Source organism: Dendropsophus ebraccatus, chromosome 8 (assembly GCF_027789765.1).
Source record: "Dendropsophus ebraccatus isolate aDenEbr1 chromosome 8, aDenEbr1.pat, whole genome shotgun sequence".
Taxonomy (NCBI): domain Eukaryota; kingdom Metazoa; phylum Chordata; class Amphibia; order Anura; family Hylidae; genus Dendropsophus; species Dendropsophus ebraccatus.
The window spans coordinates 107,229,020-107,251,378 of record NC_091461.1 but is presented as its reverse complement, the minus strand read 5'-3'; the positions used below and the strand labels follow the sequence as shown (position 1 = coordinate 107,251,378).

Genomic DNA, 22,359 nt, shown 5'->3' with positions numbered 1-22,359 from the left:
TATCATATCATTTATGAGGGATCAGGGTACTAGGGCTATCATATTATCTATGTGGGATCAGGGTACTGGGGCTATCATATAATCTATGAGGGATCAGGGTATTAGGGCTGCTATCATATCATCTATGAGGGATCAGGGTATTAGGGCTGCTATCATATCATCTATGGGGGATCAGGGTACTAGGGCTATCATATCATTTATGTGGGATCAGGGTACTAGTGCTGCTATCATATCATCTATGTAGGGTTAGGGTACTAGGGCTGCTATCATATCATCTATGAGGGATCAGGGTACTAGGACTGCTATCATATCATTTATGAGGGATCAGGGTACTAGGGCTATCATATTATCTATGTGGGATCAGGGTACTGGGGCTATCATATAATCTATGAGGGATCAGGGTATTAGGGCTGCTATCATATCATCTATGAGGGATCAGGGTATTAGGGCTGCTATCATATCATCTATGGGGGATCAGGGTACTAGGGCTATCATATCATTTATGTGGGGTCAGGGTACTAGGGCTATCATATTATCTATGTGGGATCAGGGTACTGGGGCTATCATATAATCTATGAGGGATCAGGGTACTAGGGCTGCTATCATATCATCTGTGTGGGATCCGGGTACTAGGGCTGCTATCATATCATCTATGAGGGATCAGGGTACTAGGGCTGCTATTGTATGACCTATGTGGGATCAGGGTACTAGGCCTGCTGTAATGTGACCTATGTGGTGTCAGGGTACTTTGACTGTCATGAGATCACTTATGTGGGATCCTATGGCCTATACAGGTACATTTCCACCTCTGCTCTTCTATGTCACCCTTATGTCTATGGAGCTATGCCTGTACACCTCATTCCTTGCAGTACTTGCCCCTTTAAGTTGATCAGCTTGCGCTTCATATCCCCTCCACAGTTTAGTGTGATCACCTTCCATTCTTTTACATGCAGTTTTCCTAATAGATTATATATATGCAATCCTCGTCCATCCGTCATCGGAGGCGGCAGCCGGATCCCATCACTCAGCATCACACAAAGATCTATTGACTTCTTTGCTGCTGTTGCATTTTTTTTCCCTCTTTTCCAACGATATTTTGCAGACCGAGCCCGGATGGCCGGTGGGCATGTTCTGCCGCTCGCCTACGCCTTTTATGAATTTCAGAATGTTGCTATTAATATTAATCTCTTAATGCATAAATATCAGATAGGGATATTTGGATTGGAGACAATCACCCTGTAAAGGGCCTGTCGTCCGGCTCCCACCCCTTTATGCCGCCTGATGTCTGCCGCACTACACTCCAATATCTTACACCAATTAAATTTAATACATTTGGCGCATTAATCGTATAATTCTTGTTGTTTTGTAAATCTATTCATCGTTCTTCTTCTTAGGACCGTGGCCGCAGAGGTACGCAAACAAATCTCAGGACAATATGGCTCCCCGCAGCTGCACAAGAACCTGAGCGTCGGTGGCGGATCCCACCATGCCTCTGTAAGTTGCCGTGTTCGCCGTCATCGGTATTTCACACCATATCCCACCTGCAGGGTCTGTAGCTTCTCTGCTTTCTCTTTAATTCTGTAATTCAGGTCCCTCTCACCGAGGTGGTCGACCCTGTGGATTTTGAAGAGTATCTCACCAGTCATCCGATAGTCGCCGACTCTGGCCCTGTAAGAGATCTGTACGAATTCCCTGCCGACGATGTGGAGGTCATCTATACGCCGAGAGAATGCCGGACGGTGGTGTCGTCTGTGCCGGAGGAGAGGTAATTCTCAACACCCCTCTTGATGTTACGTGTTTGCCCCGCTCGGAAAATGGACAATGTCCGGCCATTGAGTGTAGTCTCAGTGTATTGGTTGAAAGTTTAAATCAGCTGTTTTCATTGGTTTAAAGGGGTAGTTTAGAAAAAAAATTATTAAAATCAGTACTTATCAGCTGCTGTATGTTCTGCAGGAAGTGGTGTATTCTTTCCAGTCTGACACAGTGCTCTCTGCTGCCACCTCTGTCCATGTCAGCAACTCTCCAGAGCAGCAGCAAAACCATAGAAAACCTCTCCTACTCTCCAGACTGGAAATAATACATAACTTTCTGCACGACATACAGCAGCTTATAAGTACTGTATCCTCCACGGGATAGGAGACAAGTAAGAGGTTGCGGGTGGTCCTCCATGACCCCCCTCATGCAATCTCTAAATAGGCCCTGGCCCTTCTTTGTTTGGAACAGACCCACAGTGTGGCCCGCAGCTCTATTCATTCTCTATGGAGACTGTGAATGGGAACAAATAAGTTATAATCAGAAAACCCCTTTAAAGGCATATCTGCTTTCTTCCAAAAAACAGCACCACTCTTGTCCTCAGTTTGGGTGTGGGGTTTTGCATCTTGGTTCCATTGAAGTGAATGGAGCTGAACTGTAAAACCACACACAACCTGATGACAGGGGTGGCACTGTTTTGCACAAAAGTAGCTGTGCTTTTTCTAATCCTGGGCATTCCCTTTAAAGGGGTAGTGCGGCGCTAAACATTTATTCACAAAATAACACACATTACAAAGTTATACAACTTTGTAATGTGTGTTATTTATGTGAATGGCCCCCTTCCCCGTGTTTCCCCCCACCCACGCTAGACCCGGAAGTGTTGGTGCATTATACTTACCGCATTCGTGTCGACCCCCGTTCGCCATCTTGGGACAATGACGTCGTCTTCGGGAGGCCAGCCGAACCGCTCCATCCGTCCCTCTGCTGCGTCATCAGCTGCTCAGCCGAGATTGGCTGCTCATAACTGTGCTCAGCCAATCGCGGCTGAGCAGGTGGTGACCCGGCAGAGGGGGGCCGGCATGAGGGATGGATGGAGCGGTTTGGCTGGCCTCCCGAAGACGACGTCATTGTCCCAAGATGGCGAACGGGGGTCGACACGAATGCGGTAAGTATAATGCACCAACACTTCCGGGTCTAGCGTGGCTGGGGGAAAACACGGGGAAGGGGGCCATTCACATACATAACACACATTACAAAGTTGTATAACTTTGTAATGTGTGTTATTTTGTGAATAAATGTTTAGCGCCGCACCCCTTTAAACTGCGCCAGGCATGTGTAAATTTACTCCAGGTCACTGGTGCAAATCAGAGTAAGTCTGTTGGATGGCTGTGGCCACACCCTTTTCACCCAAGCCTCGCCCACTGGAAAACCCTGTAGCAAGTGCAGTGTAAATCACTCAAAAAGTCTAATTTTTGCTCAAAAACATGCAACTTTTTTTTGCCTAAAAACAGGCATAAGCCAATGATAAATTCCCTCAAAGTGTCTAAGACCCGTAATAAATGTGGCGCATAATTACTCCATATATTTGGTGCATTTGCCACCACAAATCTACCCTGGTATCTTTTTATGATTTTCACTTGTTTGTTGTTTGTCATATAGTGAGCTGGACCCACATGTCAAGGATTGTGTGCGAAGCTACACCGAGGACTGGGCAATCGTCAACCGGAAGTAAGTTTACTTGTGGACAATTCTCTATGTGGTATCAATTTATTCTGCCAGATAGTGCTAGAAAAAGTAAGTGAACCCGGCAGATTTATCTAAATTTTAGCATCAATAACTTTTTCTTCTTCTTGCACTGTGGATGTTTACTCACTGTGCCGAATAAAGATCTACACACTACAGCTGTCTGTGTCTTAGTTTAGTTGTATCTTCTTTTTCTTTGTGATCTCACTGTTTTCAGAGTGCAAATTAGTGACAAACAGACTGTAACTTAGGGACCTATTCCACGGAGCGATAATCGGCCCGATTCGGCCGATCATCGCTCGGTGGAATAGAGAGAGCGATGAACCGATGATCGTGTCATCGGCTGATCGTTCATTAAGGTTAAAATCTAAAATCATTGGTCGCCACCTGCGCATTGCTACGTGTAATAGCGGTGCGCAGCGGGCGACCGACAATTTAAAAACATCATACTTTACCTATCCAGGCTGCAGGTCTTCTGCACTCCTTCTCCCGGTCCCGCGCGCAGCAGTAGCTTCGGAGCGGCCTTTCCGAGCTGACAGACCGCTCAGCCAATCACTGTCCGGGACCGCCGCGGCCAGTGATTGGCTGAGTGGTCTGTCAGTTCAGACAGGCTGCTGCTGCGCGCGGGATCGGGAGAAGGAGTGCAGAAGACCTGAAGACCTGCAGCCTAGATAGGTAAAGTATGAAACAAGGGCTTTAAGGACATCGGTAACGATGTCCCTGCAGCCCTCGCTAAACGATTATCGGGCCTTGGAATAGGCCCAGTAAACGAGCACCGATCTAGCAGATCGGCGCTCGTTTACATTGTTGATCGGGCCCTGGTCGGCCCGTGAAATAGGACCCTATTCCACCGGACAATTATTGTTCGCATAATCGTTAACGATCTCAAACGACCGCTATTGCGAAAGACCTGAAAACGTTCATTCATTTCCATGGAACCATAATCGTTACTTATGATCGTATTTGCGATCATTTTTTCGCTATTGCGTTCGTATCTACTGTGAACGACCAAGCACGTCTTATTCAATGCGAACTATTTGCGAACGTTTTGCGAACGAGCAACGATAAAAATAGGTCCAAGTCTTATAAAGCGATCAACGATTTCCCGTTCGGTCGTTAATCGTTAACTGCCTTTCAACCGAACGATTATCGTTTAGATTTGAACGATTTAATGATAATCTGAACGATAATCATCCGGTGGAATAGGGCCCTAACTCATAGACAGGTGAATCATTTATGCTTTTCATTGTGCATAGTGAGTAAATACCCACAGTGCAGGGGGAAAAAGGTAATCAATGCAAAAGTTCCAAAGAGTTCAGTTTTAATGCCTCTGTGGAAAGTGTACAGGACTTCAATTAAGTTTTATTGGATCCCATGTACTTACACTTCCTACAGTGTGGGGGAGGAACTGTGCTTCCTGCTGGGCTGCTGCTTATACACAGCAGCCAGTGTGATGAAACAGAGCTGCAGTGTAAAGCATGGGAGAATTATACAGCTATATACCGAGCTGCTGCTGAGATGTCTTACTAACAAGCGTTGTTTTTGACAGATACCACAAGCTTGGCACGGGCTTTAACCCCAACACCTTAGACAAGCAGAAGGAGAGGCAGAAGGGTCTTCCTAAGCAAGTCTTTGAGTCAGATGACGCCCCGGAGAGCAGCAGCTATCAGGATGAGCAGGTGCACTATTGGGGGTTTTCATTTGGACTGTAGTGGATTGAACATATTATATTAGTGACTAATAGGGTCCAATTTATACCTTTTATCTGCTTTGTATCCAGAAATTATGTTGCAGTATGTGGCAGGGTCTCATGGGTGATCAGTAGGATATGTGATAATAAGGATGCAGCGTATCAGGCTGATAGACATGAATGTTTCTTCTACCCTGCAGGATGATCTGAAGAGGCGCTCCATGTCCATTGATGACACGCCCCGCGGTAGTTGGGCCTGCAGCATTTTTGACCTGAAGAACTCGCTGCCTGACGCCTTGCTGTCCAGCCTCTTGGACCGGACGCCGAACGAGGAGATTGATCACCAAAATGAACACCAAAGGAAGTCGAATAGACATAAAGAAATCTTTGCACTACACCCAGCTCAGGACGAGGTATTGGACCTATAGATAGTACAGGGCCGGACTTGTGCTGCCATAATATTACAGCATATGAGTGATCACATGTTGTATGTACAGAGATATAGAGGAGAATGTAAAGAACTTTTCTGTACATAAAGAGGTTATGCAAGATTAGAAAAAGGTGGATGCTTTCTTCCAAAACAGCACCACACCTATCTTCAGGTTGTGTGTTGTATTACAACCCCATTTACCCCAATAGAACTCAGCAGCAATACAATGCACAACCTGAAGACAAGAGTGGCGCTGTTTCTGGAAGAGGACCTATGTGTCTCCATCGTAACAGACTGAACAGTCTGAACCGACATTCAAACTGGGAACAGATGAAAGTGAACATGACTGCAGAGCCTGACTACAGAGCGTTTTTTGTTGTCTGTTACCATGGATATGGATAGGAGCTGCAGAAATATTTATTTATTCTATTATTATTATTATTATTTATTTATTTTTTTAAATGTCATTAAATAAAATGACGATAATGTGGTGCAGTGGGGGGCTGCCATTTGCAATAGCATGTGTGTAATGGTCACTGCACGACACATACACCGATGCTTTATGGCAGCAAACAGTATATAAGAGGCTATAGATGGCTCCTGTCAGTTCTGGTACAATGAAGCTGTGAGCTCACATGGGCAGCTCACGGCACACATAGAGAGGAAGAGGGAGCCAGACGCCATACTTTTGGAGCCCCCAGAGAGAGTGCTTTGTGACTACCACTAACCTCAGCAGGTATACAGCAGCCAGTATGAGCAGTCCTCTCCCTCTCCTCCTATACAGGCTGTGACTGATCTTATATGGATTCAAGCTGGAACATCATTATAATGAAGTCTATGGAACTTCCGGCAATCGCGTCCACTGGAAGTTCCATAGACTCTCTTTATAATCCCCCATTTCTTTTGAACACAGTCACTAAAGGAAGGTGTGGGGTCACCAGCAGCGAGAAGGGCGAGGTCAGATTACAGGTCGCTTTGCCTTCACCCGATTCCCATGTTAGCTCCCTCTTCAGGTCAACAGTGGGAAATATGAAAATATATTGTGTTTTTTTTTCTGTATTTCCTTACAAGTGAAAAAACTTAAATATATAAAAAATATTAAAAATCCAACTCTAGTTAAATTAAAGAAAGAAAGAAAGAAGTTAGGTAACACAGTCCCTTTGAAAGAATATTCCAATGTATTGTAAAATAGAAAAAATAAGATGCTGCTTGGATGGGGGAAAAATAGAAAAAAGAAGTCATAATCTCCTTGACCTTATACCCCATTTGGCTCTTTCCATTCCCTCAATTTTTAGAGTGCTCAATGCAGGATCTGGCTTCTCAGCCAATCTCTTTCCAAGATGGGGCACCGCTGTAGCCTGTGATTGGTTGAGCAGGCAGGTCCTGCACCAAATTACATAGTTAATACGGTTGAAGTTCTTGGATTAGGTGCTAGATCACCCATTGTGTCAGACATGGTTTACTTTATACTATCTGTCACTTTATTTTCTGTAACATAATCCTAATGCTTTATCCGCAGGATGAACCCATTGAGCGTCTCAGCGTGCCAGAGGTACCAAAAGAACACTTTGGGCAGCGGCTGCTAGTGAAATGCTTGAGCCTCAAGTAAGTTCAGTATTCAGCATCCATGTTAGGAAGATCATCTCTACAAGAGCCGTCATCTCACTGCAGTGGCTGGGATTGGAGTTACCATTAGTCTCTACCATTTGAAAGGGCTGTCCAGGCTTTGAAAAACATGGCTCTTTTTTTCTACAAACAGCACCACTCTAGTCCTCGGTTTGTGCATGGTCATGCAGCTTAGTTGTATTACTGTAAATGGAAACAAATTGTAATAACACACACAACCTGAGGACAGGGGTGGCGCTGTTTTTGCAAGAAAGTAGCTGTGCTGCTTCTAAACCTGGATAACCCCTTTAGGGTGCCTTCACACCTACCGGATCCCGAGCGGATCTCACGCTGTCAGCTGCATTTGAGGGGTTAAGGATGCTTTCACACCTACAGGATCTGCAGCGGATCTCAGGCTGTAGATTTGCAGCGAGATCTTCTGCGGATCCAGTCCCATTCATCCCTATAGAACACATACTCGCAGCAGGATTAACATCCCGCTGTAAGTATGTGCTTTAACCCCCAGCCGCCCGCAGCCCGCCACCGAGAGCATACATTACCTGCTCAGTGACGCGGCTGGATGTCAGGCTCCTGGCTCCGGTCCCGCTCAGCCAATCAGTGGACGGCAGCACAGATTGGCTGAGCGGGACCAGAGCCGGGAGCCTCATATGCAGCCGCGTCGCCTAGCAGGTAATGTATGCTCTCGGTGGCGGGCTGCGGGCGGCTGGGGGTTAAAGCACATACTTACAGCGGGATGTCAATCCGCTGCGAGTATGTGTTCTATAGGGATGAATGGGACTGGATCCGCAGAAGATCTCGCTGCAAATCTACAGCCTGAGATCCGCTGCAGATCCTGTAGGTGTGAAAGCATCCTTAACCCCTCAAATGCAGCTGACAGTGCTGACTGTGACATGTGGGGAAATAGCAAAGGTCCCTAGGCCTGCCATGGCACAGCCTAATAGATTGCATTGTGAAGTCTCCTAGTAAACAAAGTTTAGTTTTAAATAGCATTTTGATACCTGTGATACTATCTAATGTAAAAAATGTGTTACAAAAATCGTGCAAAAAAAAACAAAAAAAACTTACAAGGTTAACTTTACTAAAGTTTATTTTCTTGTTGACTAGTGTTAATATGTGAAAAAAAAATCTTGCCTGAACAGTTTTTAACAGCATTTAGTGACATGCCTTACAGCAAACATTGTGGTCATAGACACTATTCTCTTTATGGGCAATATTCTGGGCATGCTCTGTGTCCTGTGCCAAAGTCATTCTACAGGGGAGGGGGAGACTAAGCTACTATTGTCTCCTTGGTGTAACTTTTCACTGTAGTTCTCTACAGATCACCTTACAGCAGCCTCCTCTTTATCATAGAACAGGAAATCTTAGCTTAGTTTTAGTCCTAGAGGTGAGAATGAGCAAGGTTTCTGGATATTAGTATAATACAGATTGTAAAATTAGGAAATTGGGCAAATCATCACCAAAAATTCCTAAAAAAACATATGTATAACATAGAAACTTGGTTTAAACAATAGGTTGTTTTTTGATTATTCATTCCCTTGTTAGCCAAAATGGTGTCCAAAAAAAAAAAGACAGACTAAATAAAAAATTCTGGCTGTGCAGTATTAAAAAAAAAACATCTCAGTCCTGGAGGGGTTAACAGATGTGATTCCCGGGGAATATTCGAGTGATAATTGTGGCTTTTGTTTCCTGCTGCACATCTGTGCCCGTCCCGGCTCTCCTCTCTCTGGCACATTACGAGGCATCGGGGAGGCGTCATGGCGCTTCGCTCTCAGCGGCGTTCTTGCCCGGGGAGATGATTTCTGGTAGAAATTTCCTTCCCTCATTAATAATAATGTCTTTCCTTTTTATTAGTCATAATCTGCATCAGTGGCCCTGGGGCGGCGGCTTTATGTGAGCGGGCAACATTACATGGACAGGGGGCGACGCGCAGCTGCGGTGGTGGCCGGACGCCTTTTATTGCTCTTTATTGCATATATTTTGTGCTTTGTGTGTTATTAGTTTTATGTCATTTACCAACCACATTCAGACACAATGACTTTCCTGTTTATGAGCTGGATTTCTCATAGATGCTGATGTTATGGGGGGACTCTATTTACAATCTGGAGCACCTTGAACTCCTCACTGCAGGAGCTGGGCTGCTTTTCCGTCTTTATTTAAGAAAGTTACATAAAATATCACTGAGCGTCAAAGCTGCACATCTGTTTTTTCTAATCTGCTGGCCACGACAGACCCTATAGATTTATGCCAGGCTGCATCAGGTTCTGCCAAGGTGTCCATTAAACTTGATGAAAAATTTCATAATATTTTATCCTTTAGTGGTAGTGTGAACAGAGCCTAATAAAAGGATTGTACACGGCAGTGACGAGTACAATGTCCAGCGCAGTACAGATAATCGGCCACTAGAGGGAGATAGAATATTATTTAAATTTAGCCAATTCCTGAACAAAGAAATTTTCTATCTGGAGACTAAAGAGCAAGGAAAGGAAGCAGCGAGGCCAATACATGCAGCTACCATTCATACAGTCACGGCCAACCTAATATCTGTAAATCCAGACCAGTGCATCTCTAGAAAATAAATAACTATCCTGACCACATGCCTCAACTATGTTTATGCCCCCTATGTTCCGATCACAGTGTCTCCTTTGTAAGTGCTGACCACGACACCCCCTATGTTTGTTAAAGGGATTGAGAGGACACCTCATATACACATCTATTATTTCTGTTCTTATCCTATCTCTATTACACCAAATAAGTTGATATTTTTTTCTTACTTTTCAGATTTGAGATAGAAATTGAGCCGATCTTTGCCAGTCTGGCTCTATATGATGCAAAGGAGAAGAAGAAGGTGAGTGACCATGAACAAACCCCCTCACAAGCCTGATCTTTACTCCATAGATTCCTTGTCTCCACATAACCTGAGTGTTGTATCTGTCCAGGGGGCTCTGTCTTATATGTAAAGGATTCTCCACTATGGATAGATACAGGAAATATAGATGAGCAGATGGTGGTGGCTGTCAGTCATGGCCCCCATGGCCCTTATCCCCTCCAATATTGTAACTTAATCTTGTTTGCAACTTTTTTGTGTTCTCAGATTTCAGAAAACTTCTACTTTGACCTAAATTCAGAACAGATAAAAGGAATGCTGCGCCCGTACGTCACCCCGGCGGCCATCAGTACCTTGGCCAGATCCGCCATTTTTTCCATCACCTACCCGTCCCAAGATGTCTTCCTCGTTATTAAAGTAAGTGATATCTGTGCCACGCACTTTGTGTCACCGCCTTTATCATTATGTTATGTTCCTAAGCAAATACAGTCTACAGTGTCATAGTCGCTGAACAATAAGGGGAACAATAGACAAGCATGGCCGTGAACCAGAGTGGGTCCTGTCTGTGGACGTCCTTGTGAATTTCAAGTAATGTGTGTTTTGTTTTACAGCTGGAAAAGGTTCTGCAGCAGGGCGACATAGGGGAGTGCGCGGAACCCTATATGATCTATAAGGAGGCCGATACAGCAAAGGTGATTATATGTAATGGATAGTCACTGAGGCTTCCTGTCACCAACCGTGCAGGTTCTCAGGATGAATGACATAATCCAGTATAATACACGTCTCAGCTGCTCCACTACTTCCTCTTGATAAAGAGATGAAACATATTTATAGTCGGCGACTGAAAAAACATGCCACAGTCTGTCCCATTCCGCCCCTCTCCAGAGCGGTGCCAGTTGTCACAGCCCCACCATCCCCCCACCACGGTGCCGACCGCCATAGACCCCCCCTTCCCCACTGTGGCGCCAGCCACCATAGTTGGTCATCAGACAACCTTCCCCCCTCCACTAAGGTGCCAGCCACCACATAACCCCCCCACTACGGTGCAAGCTGTCACAGTCTCACCACCCCCCCCCCCCCCCACCATGGTGCCAGCCACCACAGTCCCCCTCCACTATGGTGCTGACCGCCAAAGCACCCCCCCCCCCTCCAACACACACACACACACACACACTCTATGGTACTGACCACCAAAGCTCCCCCTTCCACTTTGGTGCCAGCCACCAAATAACTTCCCCCCTCCCCACTACGGAGCCAGCTGTCAAAGTCCCACCATGGTACCAGCCACCACAGTCCCCCTTCACTATGGTGCCAACCGCTAAAGCCCCCCCGCCACTATGGTGCCAGCTATCACAGCTCAATGCCCGATGGGTGCCCAGTCACCCATGTCTCCCTCCTCATCTCATATATTTAGGTGAGCAGCCATTCCAATGTTCCTCCCTCCACCTGTGGTAGCAGTAGTATCTCCTGTACATAGATAAAGGATGTGACTCCCTCTTGTCCTTGTGCTGTACCCTGAGTGATGCTCAGGCTCCATCTTGTCCCGCACTGATCCTTCACTGTCCTGACAGAATAAAGAGAAGCTGGAGAAGCTGCGCAGCCAGGGCGAGTTGTTCTGCCAGCGGCTGGGGAGGTACCGCATGCCCTTTGCGTGGACAGCCATTCATCTAATGAACATCGTGAGCAGCGCCGGGAGCCTGGAGCGCGACTCCACTGAGTTAGAAATAGGACCTGGAGGTATTACACTGGCATCTTTATACTTGTCTGTGGAAAGGTTGGCGGAGGTGGGAATTGTTTAAAGACCATCTATTACTAAGAACACCAGAAGTTTTACTGAACTTTGTGCTTTATAGCCAGGAGCTCAGTCTTGCCCTCCGAGTCCTTTCTGCTTTATTCTTCTATAACTCCGCATTCAGGACTGAAAATCTTTAAAAAAACACACTTCAAATTTCTTCTAAAAATTTAGATTGTAACCTGCCGTTCAGTGTATACAGCTCCTACGCAGATATTTGGATGGATATTATAAACCTAACCTATCTATTCTCTCTCCAGAACGCAAAGGCTCATGGTCAGAGCGTCGCAACTCCAGCATTGTTGGTCGGAGGTCCCTGGAGCGTACCACAAGCGGAGACGAGTCCTGCAACCTGACCAGCTTCCGGCCGGCAACTCTGACGGTTACCAACTTCTTCAAACAGGTGTGATGGCCACCGTAGCCACAGAGTCATCTGATGTGGGACAGGCCTGTTAGACTGGGTTTACACTACGTTTTTGCAAGAAACTGATGAAAAAAACAGATGCAATTGTGTGGATCCATTTTTCCATTGACTTCTATTATAAAAAAAAAAAAAACGGATCAGGTTTTTTTTTTTGACGGACACAAAAATGAGGTCGACCGTTCATTTTCTATGCGATCACTGAACTGGTAGCCCCATGGATCATGAAACCAGTGCATTCACTCCATTCATTGCAGTGACCATTGGAGGCCCATTCTTGCAATCGATGGGGATCCCAGTGCTCAGACCTGCAGAGATAAGCTTGTTATGGGAAGTACTAATAAGCTGAGAGGGGAGTACCCATTTAAGACCCTTTTTAAGCAGGTTATCAAGTGAATGAGCGTTCATAGGAGCGCATGTTCCCTGCAATCAGTCTGTGTAAAAGGGCCAGTGATGAGATAGTTCAGCTTATCACATCTTTTGTCTGGCCAATAAAATCATTGCTATCGGCTGCACGTTGCACTGTGTAAGTAGGGGATTTGTGTACGATGAGTGGGGGTTGTGTAGATACAAGATGGAGCCATTGTTCATACATCCCGGCCGCTTACATTACCAAGCTCTGCAAACACGCACCGATTGACCCTTATTTACGACAGCCCTCAAGGACTTATTTTACAATGCTGCTGTAGGATATGTCCCGCACAGTCTCCTCTGCTGCCCAGGGGCGGCTGCCTGGCTGTCTAGACACACAAGCTCCTGCTTTTATCCCTGGGATTGTGGGGGAATCTGCAATTTCAGCCAATTAAATCTGATTAACTGCAGTGTGATCCTAGGGGGCCCTCCTGGGTTTATAGTCACGGCCTGGGGGAACTCTTCTGCTGTCACCCCTGGGGCCCCATGGCTCTCCGTACACTAAGCTCCATGGTAGGGCACAATAGGGAGTAAACAAGTTAGCCCAAAATAAAAACATATAACCATATATGAGACCATATAATAGAATATATGAGAAGTGTATGAAGGCTGGACCATGAGAATGAAGGTCTCACATCTCTGGGGTTGAGCCTGTATACTTCCATCTCATTCATTCCCACATGGGGGGGGTAGGCATGTGATCACTAGGTGCCCAGTGATCAGATACTGAGAATAGGTGACAGAGTAAGCAAGGAGAACAGCCTATAAACATAGAGGAGAATCCTGAATTATATGCACGTATTAGGTATCCATCCAACCATAATAATGTCAGTGTGTTTATTGCCTGGGCTTTTCTTCATGTAATGGGGTTTATATTTCAGGAAGGTGATCGGCTGAGTGACGAAGATCTGTATAAGTTCCTGGCCGATATGAGGAGACCATCTTCTGTTTTAAGAAGACTGCGCCCCATTACTGGTAAGAACTCTACAATCCTTTATGTCATTGTTCACATGTAAAATGCAGTTTTTGGCGGAAGTGTCTGGTTCTAATATAAGAGATCCGGCGGGCGGGCGCTATTTTGGGATCTGGCCGGGGAGGAGGTGGCTGAGAGAAAAGACGTCCACTCACCTCCCTGGATCCAGCGGCAGGTCCCGTATCGCGGCCCTCCGGTTCCCGGACGCTTTCTGGTGTCTGACGCGGGCTCGAGACGTGACGTCTCAAGTCCGCTCAGCCAGTCAGTGACAGAGGTGGGATCTGAGCGGACTTGAAGCGGATCCTGCCTCTGTTACTGACAGGCTGAGCGGACTTGAGACGTCACGTCTCGGGCCCGCATCAGTCACCAGGAAGCGTCCAGGAATCGGGGACCGGAGTGCCGCGATACGGGACCCGCCGCTGGATCTGGGGAGGTGAGTGGACGTCTTTTCTCTCACCCACCTCCTCCCTGGCCAGATCCCAAAATAGCCCCCCTTCCTGCTTGAGTACCCTATTAATGATAAAGTTTTGTTTGCGATCGTTTATCGTTAGTCGTTAATCCTTAAAAAATCGTTCCGTGTAATAGGACCCTTACAGGTAACTGTCCTATAAATCAGTGATTCCCCAACCTGAGGCTGCCCAGTTATTGCAAAACTACAACTCCCAGCAGACATTAGTAAAAGCCATGTCAGCAGATTTTTGTGCAAATTCTTTAGGGATGTTTACTTCCCTATTAAAGTCAATGGGGAATTTCCAAAGTATGTATTAATACCCTCTACTGCAGAGAAAACCCCCCAGTATTTCCACTAAGTTTGCATTTACCCTCACGCTACCTATAGCTGAGGGTTTGCTACAGTTATACCCAATGTACACAATGCACTGTGAGCTAAAAAGATTAGAGACATTGTAACAACCCATCATGACAGGACTGAGATCTGTGCTGCGGATGTGTCTACACTGCATACAATTGTAACAAACCCTCTTCAGGTTTTTATATGGATACGTGAACTGGTGTCAGAAAGTTATACAGATTTTTAATTTACTTTTATTGAAAAATCTCAAGATTTCCAGTTCTTATCAGCTGCTGTATGTCCTGCAGGAAGTGGTGCATTCTTTCCAGTCTGACACAGTGCTCTCTGCTGCCATCTCTGTCCATGTCAAGAACTGTCCAGAGCAGCAGCAAATCCCCATGCAAAATCTCCTCCGCTCTGAACAGTTCCTGACATGGACAGAGGTGGCAGCAGAGAGCACTATGTCAAACCACATCCTGCAGGACATACAGCAGCTGTAAAGTACTGGAAGACTGGGGATTTTTAAATAGAAGTAAATTACAAATCTATAAAACTTTCTGACAGCAGTTGATTTGAAATAAAAAAAAAATTGCTGGAGTTCCCCTGTAAGAATAAAAATAGTTTTTTCCTTTTCTTTAAAGCAACACTGTCATTCTGTCTATATTTGGACAGAAACATCAATATCTAACATATTTCTCATTCACTTTATAAAAAAAAAAAAAAAAAAAAAGTTTTATGTATTTAATTGAAAGTTTATTAGTGCAAAGAATAAGCATACAGGTAATACTTATCTGTATGCTTATTCTTTGCACTAATAAACCTTTTTATATACATTATCCCGTGTCCATCACAATAGTCATTACTTATAAATTTCCTCACTTAGTAGGGCCCTATTACATGTAACGATAATCGGCCGAATTGGCCCTATCCGGCCGATTATCGCTCCGTGTAATAAACACAACGATCAGCCAATGACAATGATCATCAGCTGGTCGTTGATATAGATTTTGGACCTATAATTGTCGGTGCGTGGACGGAGGCTGATGATATGCAAAGAAGAATACATTACCTATCCAGGCTGCAGGGCCCCCGGGTCCCGCGCTCCAGCTTCAGAGCGGCCTGTCTGAGCTGACAGGCCGCTCCGCCAATCACTGGCCGGGACCGCCACGGCCAGTATACAGTTTAAACAAGGGCGGCAAGGACATCGGTAACGATGTCCATGCAGCTCTTATTAAACGATTATCAGGCCGTGTAATAGGCCCAATAAATGAGCGCCGATCTAGCAGATCGGCGCTCGTTTACAGTTATCGGGCCCCCATCAGCCCGTGTAATACGACCCTTAGACTTGTGGGGACTACATTCTCATCTTCACTTACTTCCTTTTAATTGACAGTTACAACATTGACCACTAGGTGTCGCTGTTCCTGCTCCTTTACTTGTTGTCGAAACATGTTTGTCTATGACAGCTTCAATTCATGGGCAAAATACAGGAAGTGTGGGATGTGAATTACAGCTGACAGATTCACTTTTAAGTGTCAGACATTGACTTACATAGTAACCACCCCCAGCAGGAGGCGCTATGGAGTTTTATTCCTTGTGAAGCCTCATGAGATGCCAGACACCTGCAGTAATGTGTCCATTAGTCAGAAGCCGCCTGTTTCCTGTTGCACATTGAATCGATAACAAAGAGCTGAGCTCCATGCGGCCGTACACGTAATCTGTGATTCATCACTGAACGTAGACCCAGCAGCATACAGCAGTGACCTTAGCGGATCATGTTCTGCACGTGTCCAGCACATCCAGCTCTCCCAGTCTGGTGTACAGAATATTGCACAATAAAAAGTTCCAAAACTTTCTAAACTTCCCTGCAGTCCTGTTACTCTGTTTACTATTGTTCACTATGGTCCATATGATATGTATTGCCTTCAGTATAGAAGTGGTTGGTGTGGCTTATGCTGTGGCAGGGAAGTATAATTATAGGGCAGAGATAAGGGGCTGCCTGATATCTGATGCCGCTTATAGGAAGAGACCCTCAGATAACCCCCAAATGTAGGTTGTTGGGAGGATCAAGTATATGTTCTGGAATCTTATGATTTATATTTGTTGTGCTGACATTGACTCCTTATATTACAGCTCAGCTGAAGATCGACATCTCACCGGCCCCTGATAACCCCAGCTACTGCCTGACCCCCGAACTCTTACAAGTAAAACCATATCCAGACGCCAGAGTGCGGCCCACCAGGGAGATCCTGGAATTCCCTGCAAGGGATGTGTATGTGCCAAACACAACCTACAGGTAAGAGATTGTCAGATCAGTGATATCATGTATGCACCTGCAGAATAGTGAGCGCAGCTCTGGACTATGAAAGGAGGGAACTCAGATTAAGTTATGTATGTACACAGTGACTCCACCAGCAGAATAGTGAGTGCAGCTCTGGAGTATAATACAGGATGTAACTCAGGATCAGTACAGGATCAGTAATGTATGTACACAGTGACCCCACCAGCAGAATAGTGAGTGCAGCTCTGGAGAATAATACAGGATGTAACTCAGGATCAGTATAGGATAAGTAATATAATGTATGTACAGAGTGACTCCACCAGCAGAATACCGAGTGCAGCTCTGGAGTATAATACAGAATGTTACTCAGGATCAGTACAGGATAAGTAATGTAATGTATGTACACAGTGACTCCACCAGCAGAATAGTGAGTGCAGCTCTGGAGTATAATACAGGATGTAACTCAGGATCAGTACAGGATCAGTAATGTATGTACACAGTGACCCCAGCAGCAGAATAGTGAGTGCAGCTCTGGAGAATAATACAGGATGTAACTCAGGATCTGTATAGGATAAGTAATGTAATGTATGTACAGAGTGACTCCACCAGCAGAATACCGAGTGCAGCTCTGGAGTATAATACAGAATGTTACTCAGGATCAGTACAGGATAAGTAATGTAATGTATGTACACAGTGACTCCACCAGCAGAATAGTGAGTGCAGCTCTGGAGTATAATACAGGATGTAACTCAGGATCAGTATACATAATGACATTTGTGGAGAATATAGCCATTAAAGCCATGGTATTAGTTTGCATAATGGGTAATTATTTGGCTATCATTGTTGTGAAGCTCCGGGGTAAGCTGTTCCTCTGTCCCGGTGTGATGATCGGCTCCTCGGGTTCCCGTGTAGCACGTCGCTCTCTCCCATCCGTCCATATGTAACAATCAGCAGATTTTTATGATGCCACTATTGACAGTCTGGCTCCTGTAACATCCGCTGTGCTGCGGCGGCTCTTGCAGTAGTCGGATCTCCTTTGAACAACCTCTAATTTCCCGGGCACGCCGTAGACCCATGGAGTCGGCCCATGAGACGAGTTGACATTTTCTTTGAAGGTTAAAAGAAATAGGAGAGTGTAATCAATATGACAAGGTAATGGCTGTCGCCTCTAATGTAGTTGTCCCCGGGGGCCGCCCGCCCGGCTGATGATCACTGGGAGACGTGAATTATGGACGGGGAAACATATTTACCTGCGCTGTTATGGGCTCACAGGCTGCGATTCCTTCTGGAAACAAAGACTTTTAAAGGAGTTTCTTTTCATTATAAGTAACAAGCTTATCATCCTGGACGAACGCTAAGTAAAGATCACCGCTTCCCTTCAATAAAACTGCAACAACACTCGCTAGATATTAACTAAAGTAAATACTTCCTAAGTGCGGCGAAGAGGCAGGGATATGCTGCGGGAGAGTAGTCTGGGATAGCCCACAGATGGGCGTCCGATCACTGGGACCCCCACAGTCATCGGAATCGGGGTCTTGTCTCCCCCCCCCCCCCCCCCTCCCCCTCCTTAAATGGCTCAGTGGTCGCACTTTCAATTTCCATGGGATTGATGGAGATAGACGAGTACAGCATTCAGCCATCTCTATCAGTCCCATAGAGTTTCAACTTTGTTTGCTCGCCCACCCTTGTTCTCAGGCTGTGGGTTCTATTACAGCTAATTTCCATTGAAGTGAATGGATCTGAATTGCGATACCACATACAACCAGGGGACAGGGGTGGCGCTGTTTTCGAAGGTAAACCAAGGTTTTCTAATCCTGGATAATACTTTTTAGAGTGGGTACACTTCAGAGCCCCGTATCTGCCATCTGTGTGCAGCTATTAGGCCCTGTCAGAGGCAGAATCCACCACAGGACAGAAGTGTTTTACAAGAAGTTTGCATGTTCCTCATGCTGGTACCATGAAATATACGATCTGGCCCACAGAGAAACAAGCAGGGATGGGAAACCTGCGACCCTCCAACTGTTGTAAAACTACAATCCCCATCATGTCTGGACAGCCCGGGCATGATGGAATTTGTAGTTTTGCAGCAGTTGGAGGTTTAGTCTGAGCTAAACCAATGAAAAAACAAAATTGTTATGACCCTCGAAATCTCAGTCTGTTTCCTCAAGGTCAACAACAGCAGCGTTGTTAAAGGACAGGATTCTTTGTTGGGATTCTGACCCAAGGAAATGTCGCCGCTCTTCCTCTTTAGGCCCCGTTCCCACTGAGCAAAACTAGCGGAATTCCGCCGCGGAATGCCGTTAGCCTCCCGCTCATAATGGGAGTCTATGGGAGGCGCGCGCTCCTGCCCTGTCCGCGCCGAAGAATGAACATGTTCATTCTTCGCCGCGGAATTCCGCTAGTTTTGCTCAGTGGGAACTTTTTGTTTCTGTATACAAAAAAACACCTTATACTTTTGTTGGCCATATCTGCTGCAAATTACGCTCGACTTTGTTCTGGAAGAAATAAGCTGCAGCAAGAGCTCTCTGCCTGCAGCTCACCCCTCTATACGGACCCCTATATATGGTCAGTGTTCTGTATATTGGAGTGTCCTGTATATGGGGCTGATGGTCAGTGTTCTGTATATTGGAGGGTCCTGTTTACGGGGGCTGATGTTCTGTATATTGGAGTGTCCTGTATATGGTCAGTGTTCTGTATATTGGAGTGTCCTGTATACGGGGCTGATGTTCTGTATATTGGAGTGTCCTGTATACGGGGCTGATGTTCTGTATATTGGAGTGTCCTGTATATGGGGCAGATGTTGGGGTAGTTTTCACCCAGGTGTTGTGTATATGGCCCCCTGGGTACCATAACTTGCCCCTAGAAGTCAGGGGGGCAGATGGCCTTTTCCTACTTTGCTCCATTTGTCTATATGACCCCAGTCCATACTGGTATCTGGCCGTGTGTTACACAATTTCAGCTCTGTGTTTGGTTTCTTGAGAATAACATTGAGGCTTGCGGTCACATTCATAGGGAGCGCCACGCAGGCCCGGCTGGTGATGTGTTCAGCATCCAGCTCCTTCTCACCTTTCACCTAGAAAATTTCACTCACTGAGCTCAGGGAGATCATTGAAAAAAATGTAAATGAAGTACTCACTCAAGAGTCTCCACCCTGTTGTTTCCCTATTTCTGTTTCAATACTCGCAACCGAGTGGCACTTAAAGGGGTTATCCAGCTCTACAAAAACATGGCCTTTTTCCCCCTACTGTTGTCTCCAGTTTGGGTGGGGTTTTGAAACTCTGTTCTATTGAAGTAAATGAAGCTTAATTGCAAACCGCACCTGAACTGGAGACAACAGTAGGGGGAAATGTGGCCATGTTTTTGTAGCGCTGGATAACCCCTTTAAGGGGCTACCGATCAGGGTGGTTTGGTGATATCCCCATCTTGGAGGCACCCCGTGGATATCTGGCTATTTCTGTGTTTTGAGACTCGCAACCGAGGCTCCACTGACCCTTTTTTGCATATTTAAATTTGTAGGGCGCAATATATCAATGGATACTGTTGAGTGAGTACTTCATTGAATTTTTTTTTCACTGATCTCCCTGAGCTCAGTGATTGCTTTATTTTGTTGTTCTGTATATTGGAGTGTCCTGTATACAGGGCTGATGTTTTGTATATTGGAGTGTCCTGTATACAGGGCTGATGGTTAGTGTTCTGTATATTGGAGTGTCCTGTATACGGGGCTGATGGTCAGTGTTCTGTATATTGGAGTGTCCTATATACGGGGGCTGATGTTCTGTATATTGGAGTGTCCTGTATACAGGGGCTGATCTGTATATTGGAGGGTCCTGTATACAGGGGCTGATCTGTATATTGGAGTGTCCTGTATACGGGGGCTGATGTTCTGTATATTGGAGTGTCCTGTATACAGGGGCTGATCTGTATATTGGAGGGTCCTGTATACAGGGCTGATGTTCTGTATATTGGAGGGTCCTGTATACAGGGCTGATGTTCTGTATATTGGAGGGTCCTGTATACAGGGGCTGATGTTCTGTATATTGGAGTGTCCTGTATATGGGGCTGATGGTCAGTTCTCTGTATATTGGAGGGTCCTGTATACATGGCTGATCTGTATATTGGAGGGTCCTGTATACATGGCTGATGTTCTGTATATTGGAGGGTCCCGTATACGGGGCTGATGTTCTGTATATTGGGGTGGTCCTGTATACCGTGGCTGATGTTCTGTATATTGGGGGTCCTGTATATGGGGCTGATGTTCTGTATATTGGGGTGGTCCTGTATATGGGGCTGATGTTCTGTATATTGGAGGGTCCTGTATACATGGCTGATGTTCTGTATATTGGAGGGTCCCGTATACGGGGCTGATGTTCTGTATATTGGGGTGGTCCTGTATACGGGGGCTGATGTTCTGTATATTGGGGGTCCTGTATATGGGGCTGATGTTCTGTATATTGGGGTGGTCCTGTATATGGGGCTGATGTTCTGTATATTGGGGGGTCCTGTTTACATGGCTGCTTTTCTGTATATTGGAGTGGTCCTGTATATGGGGCAGATGTTAGGGTAGTTTTCACCCAGGTGTTGTGTATATTACGCCATGGGTACCATAACTTCCCCCTAGAAGTCAGGGGGGCAGATGGCCTTTTCCTCCTTTGCTCCATATATATCCTCAGTCTGTACTGGTATCTGGATTCTAGCTCTCTGTTTGTTTTTTTGAGAATAACATTGAGTCTTGTGGTCACATTCATAGGGAGCGCCCCGCAGGCCCGGCTGGTGACGTGTTCAGCATCCAGCTCCTTCTCACCTTTCACCTAGAAAATTTCGCTCAATGTATATAACAGCAAGCGCTAATCCGCCAGCCGGGAGCGAGACCAGTCCCTGATGTCCTGACACAAAGTCATTGGGATTGGGGACCGACTCATTCTGTTTCCTTGAAAGGAAGGTGGAGAACACTATAGGAAATAATAAGCGATGGTGGAAGAGCGTTATAACCGTGAGATACTGATGAGAAAGATGAGGAGTGTGAGAGAGAGATGGGGCAAAATACTGGATAGATGGAAGTAGATTAGAGATAGAGAGGGGAGAGAGAGATGAGGAGTAGAGTTGAGTGCAGTGACCAAACTGTTCGGGTTCAGTAAAGGTCTCCGTGCCGGAATACTCGGCATTTGACTTCCTTGCTGAACCTGACCAGTTCGGCCTCTCTGCTCCATACAAATGATGGGGGATTAGAGAGAGAGAGAGAGGATGGGGATTAAAGAGAGATGAAGGGAGTTAAAGTGTTTGAGGTAGATTAGAGGAAGAGAAGTAGATGAGAGAGATGGAGGGATGAATATGAAGAAACAATGCTATAACATCCTCCCTCCCTTCCTCCATCTCTCCCTTCCTCCGTCTCTCCCATCCTCCATCTCTCCCTCCCTTCCTTCACCTCTCCCTCCATCTCTCCCTCCCTTCCTTCACCTCTCCCTCCATCTCTCCCTCTCTCCATCTCTATCTTCAGCTCCTTCTCACCTTTCACCTAGAAAATCTCGCTCAATGTATATAACAGCAAGCGCCTTCCACCAGCTGATGTCCTGACACAAAGTCATTGGGATTGGGGACCAGGGGGGAGAACACTATAGGAAATAGTAAG

At 45.9% G+C, this 22,359-nt stretch overlaps 1 protein-coding gene across 9 annotated transcripts in view; it reads left to right on the top strand.

Moving 5' to 3' along the window:
• Window positions 1-22,359, top strand: part of DOCK7 (dedicator of cytokinesis 7) — a 98,410-nt gene that overhangs the window by 12,305 nt on the left and 63,746 nt on the right. For 8 of the 9 annotated variants that reach the window (XR_011364307.1, XM_069981362.1, XM_069981358.1 and 5 more), the window contains exons 1-9: window positions 5,388-5,598; window positions 7,135-7,220; window positions 10,020-10,086; window positions 10,333-10,482; window positions 10,677-10,757; window positions 11,637-11,802; window positions 12,118-12,260; window positions 13,571-13,664; window positions 16,586-16,748. Coding sequence is in view for 8 of the 9 variants with exons in the window: in XM_069981362.1 (XP_069837463.1) it covers window positions 5,407-5,598; window positions 7,135-7,220; window positions 10,020-10,086; window positions 10,333-10,482; window positions 10,677-10,757; window positions 11,637-11,802; window positions 12,118-12,260; window positions 13,571-13,664; window positions 16,586-16,748 (1,142 nt within the window). In the remaining variant the exon portion in view is untranslated. Of the gene's footprint in view, window positions 1-1,394; window positions 1,495-1,589; window positions 1,766-3,411; window positions 3,481-5,044; window positions 5,175-5,385; window positions 5,599-7,134; window positions 7,221-10,019; window positions 10,087-10,332; window positions 10,483-10,676; window positions 10,758-11,636; window positions 11,803-12,117; window positions 12,261-13,570; window positions 13,665-16,585; window positions 16,749-22,359 lie in introns of those variants that run through there. The other variant, XM_069981359.1, reaches the window with a different exon arrangement.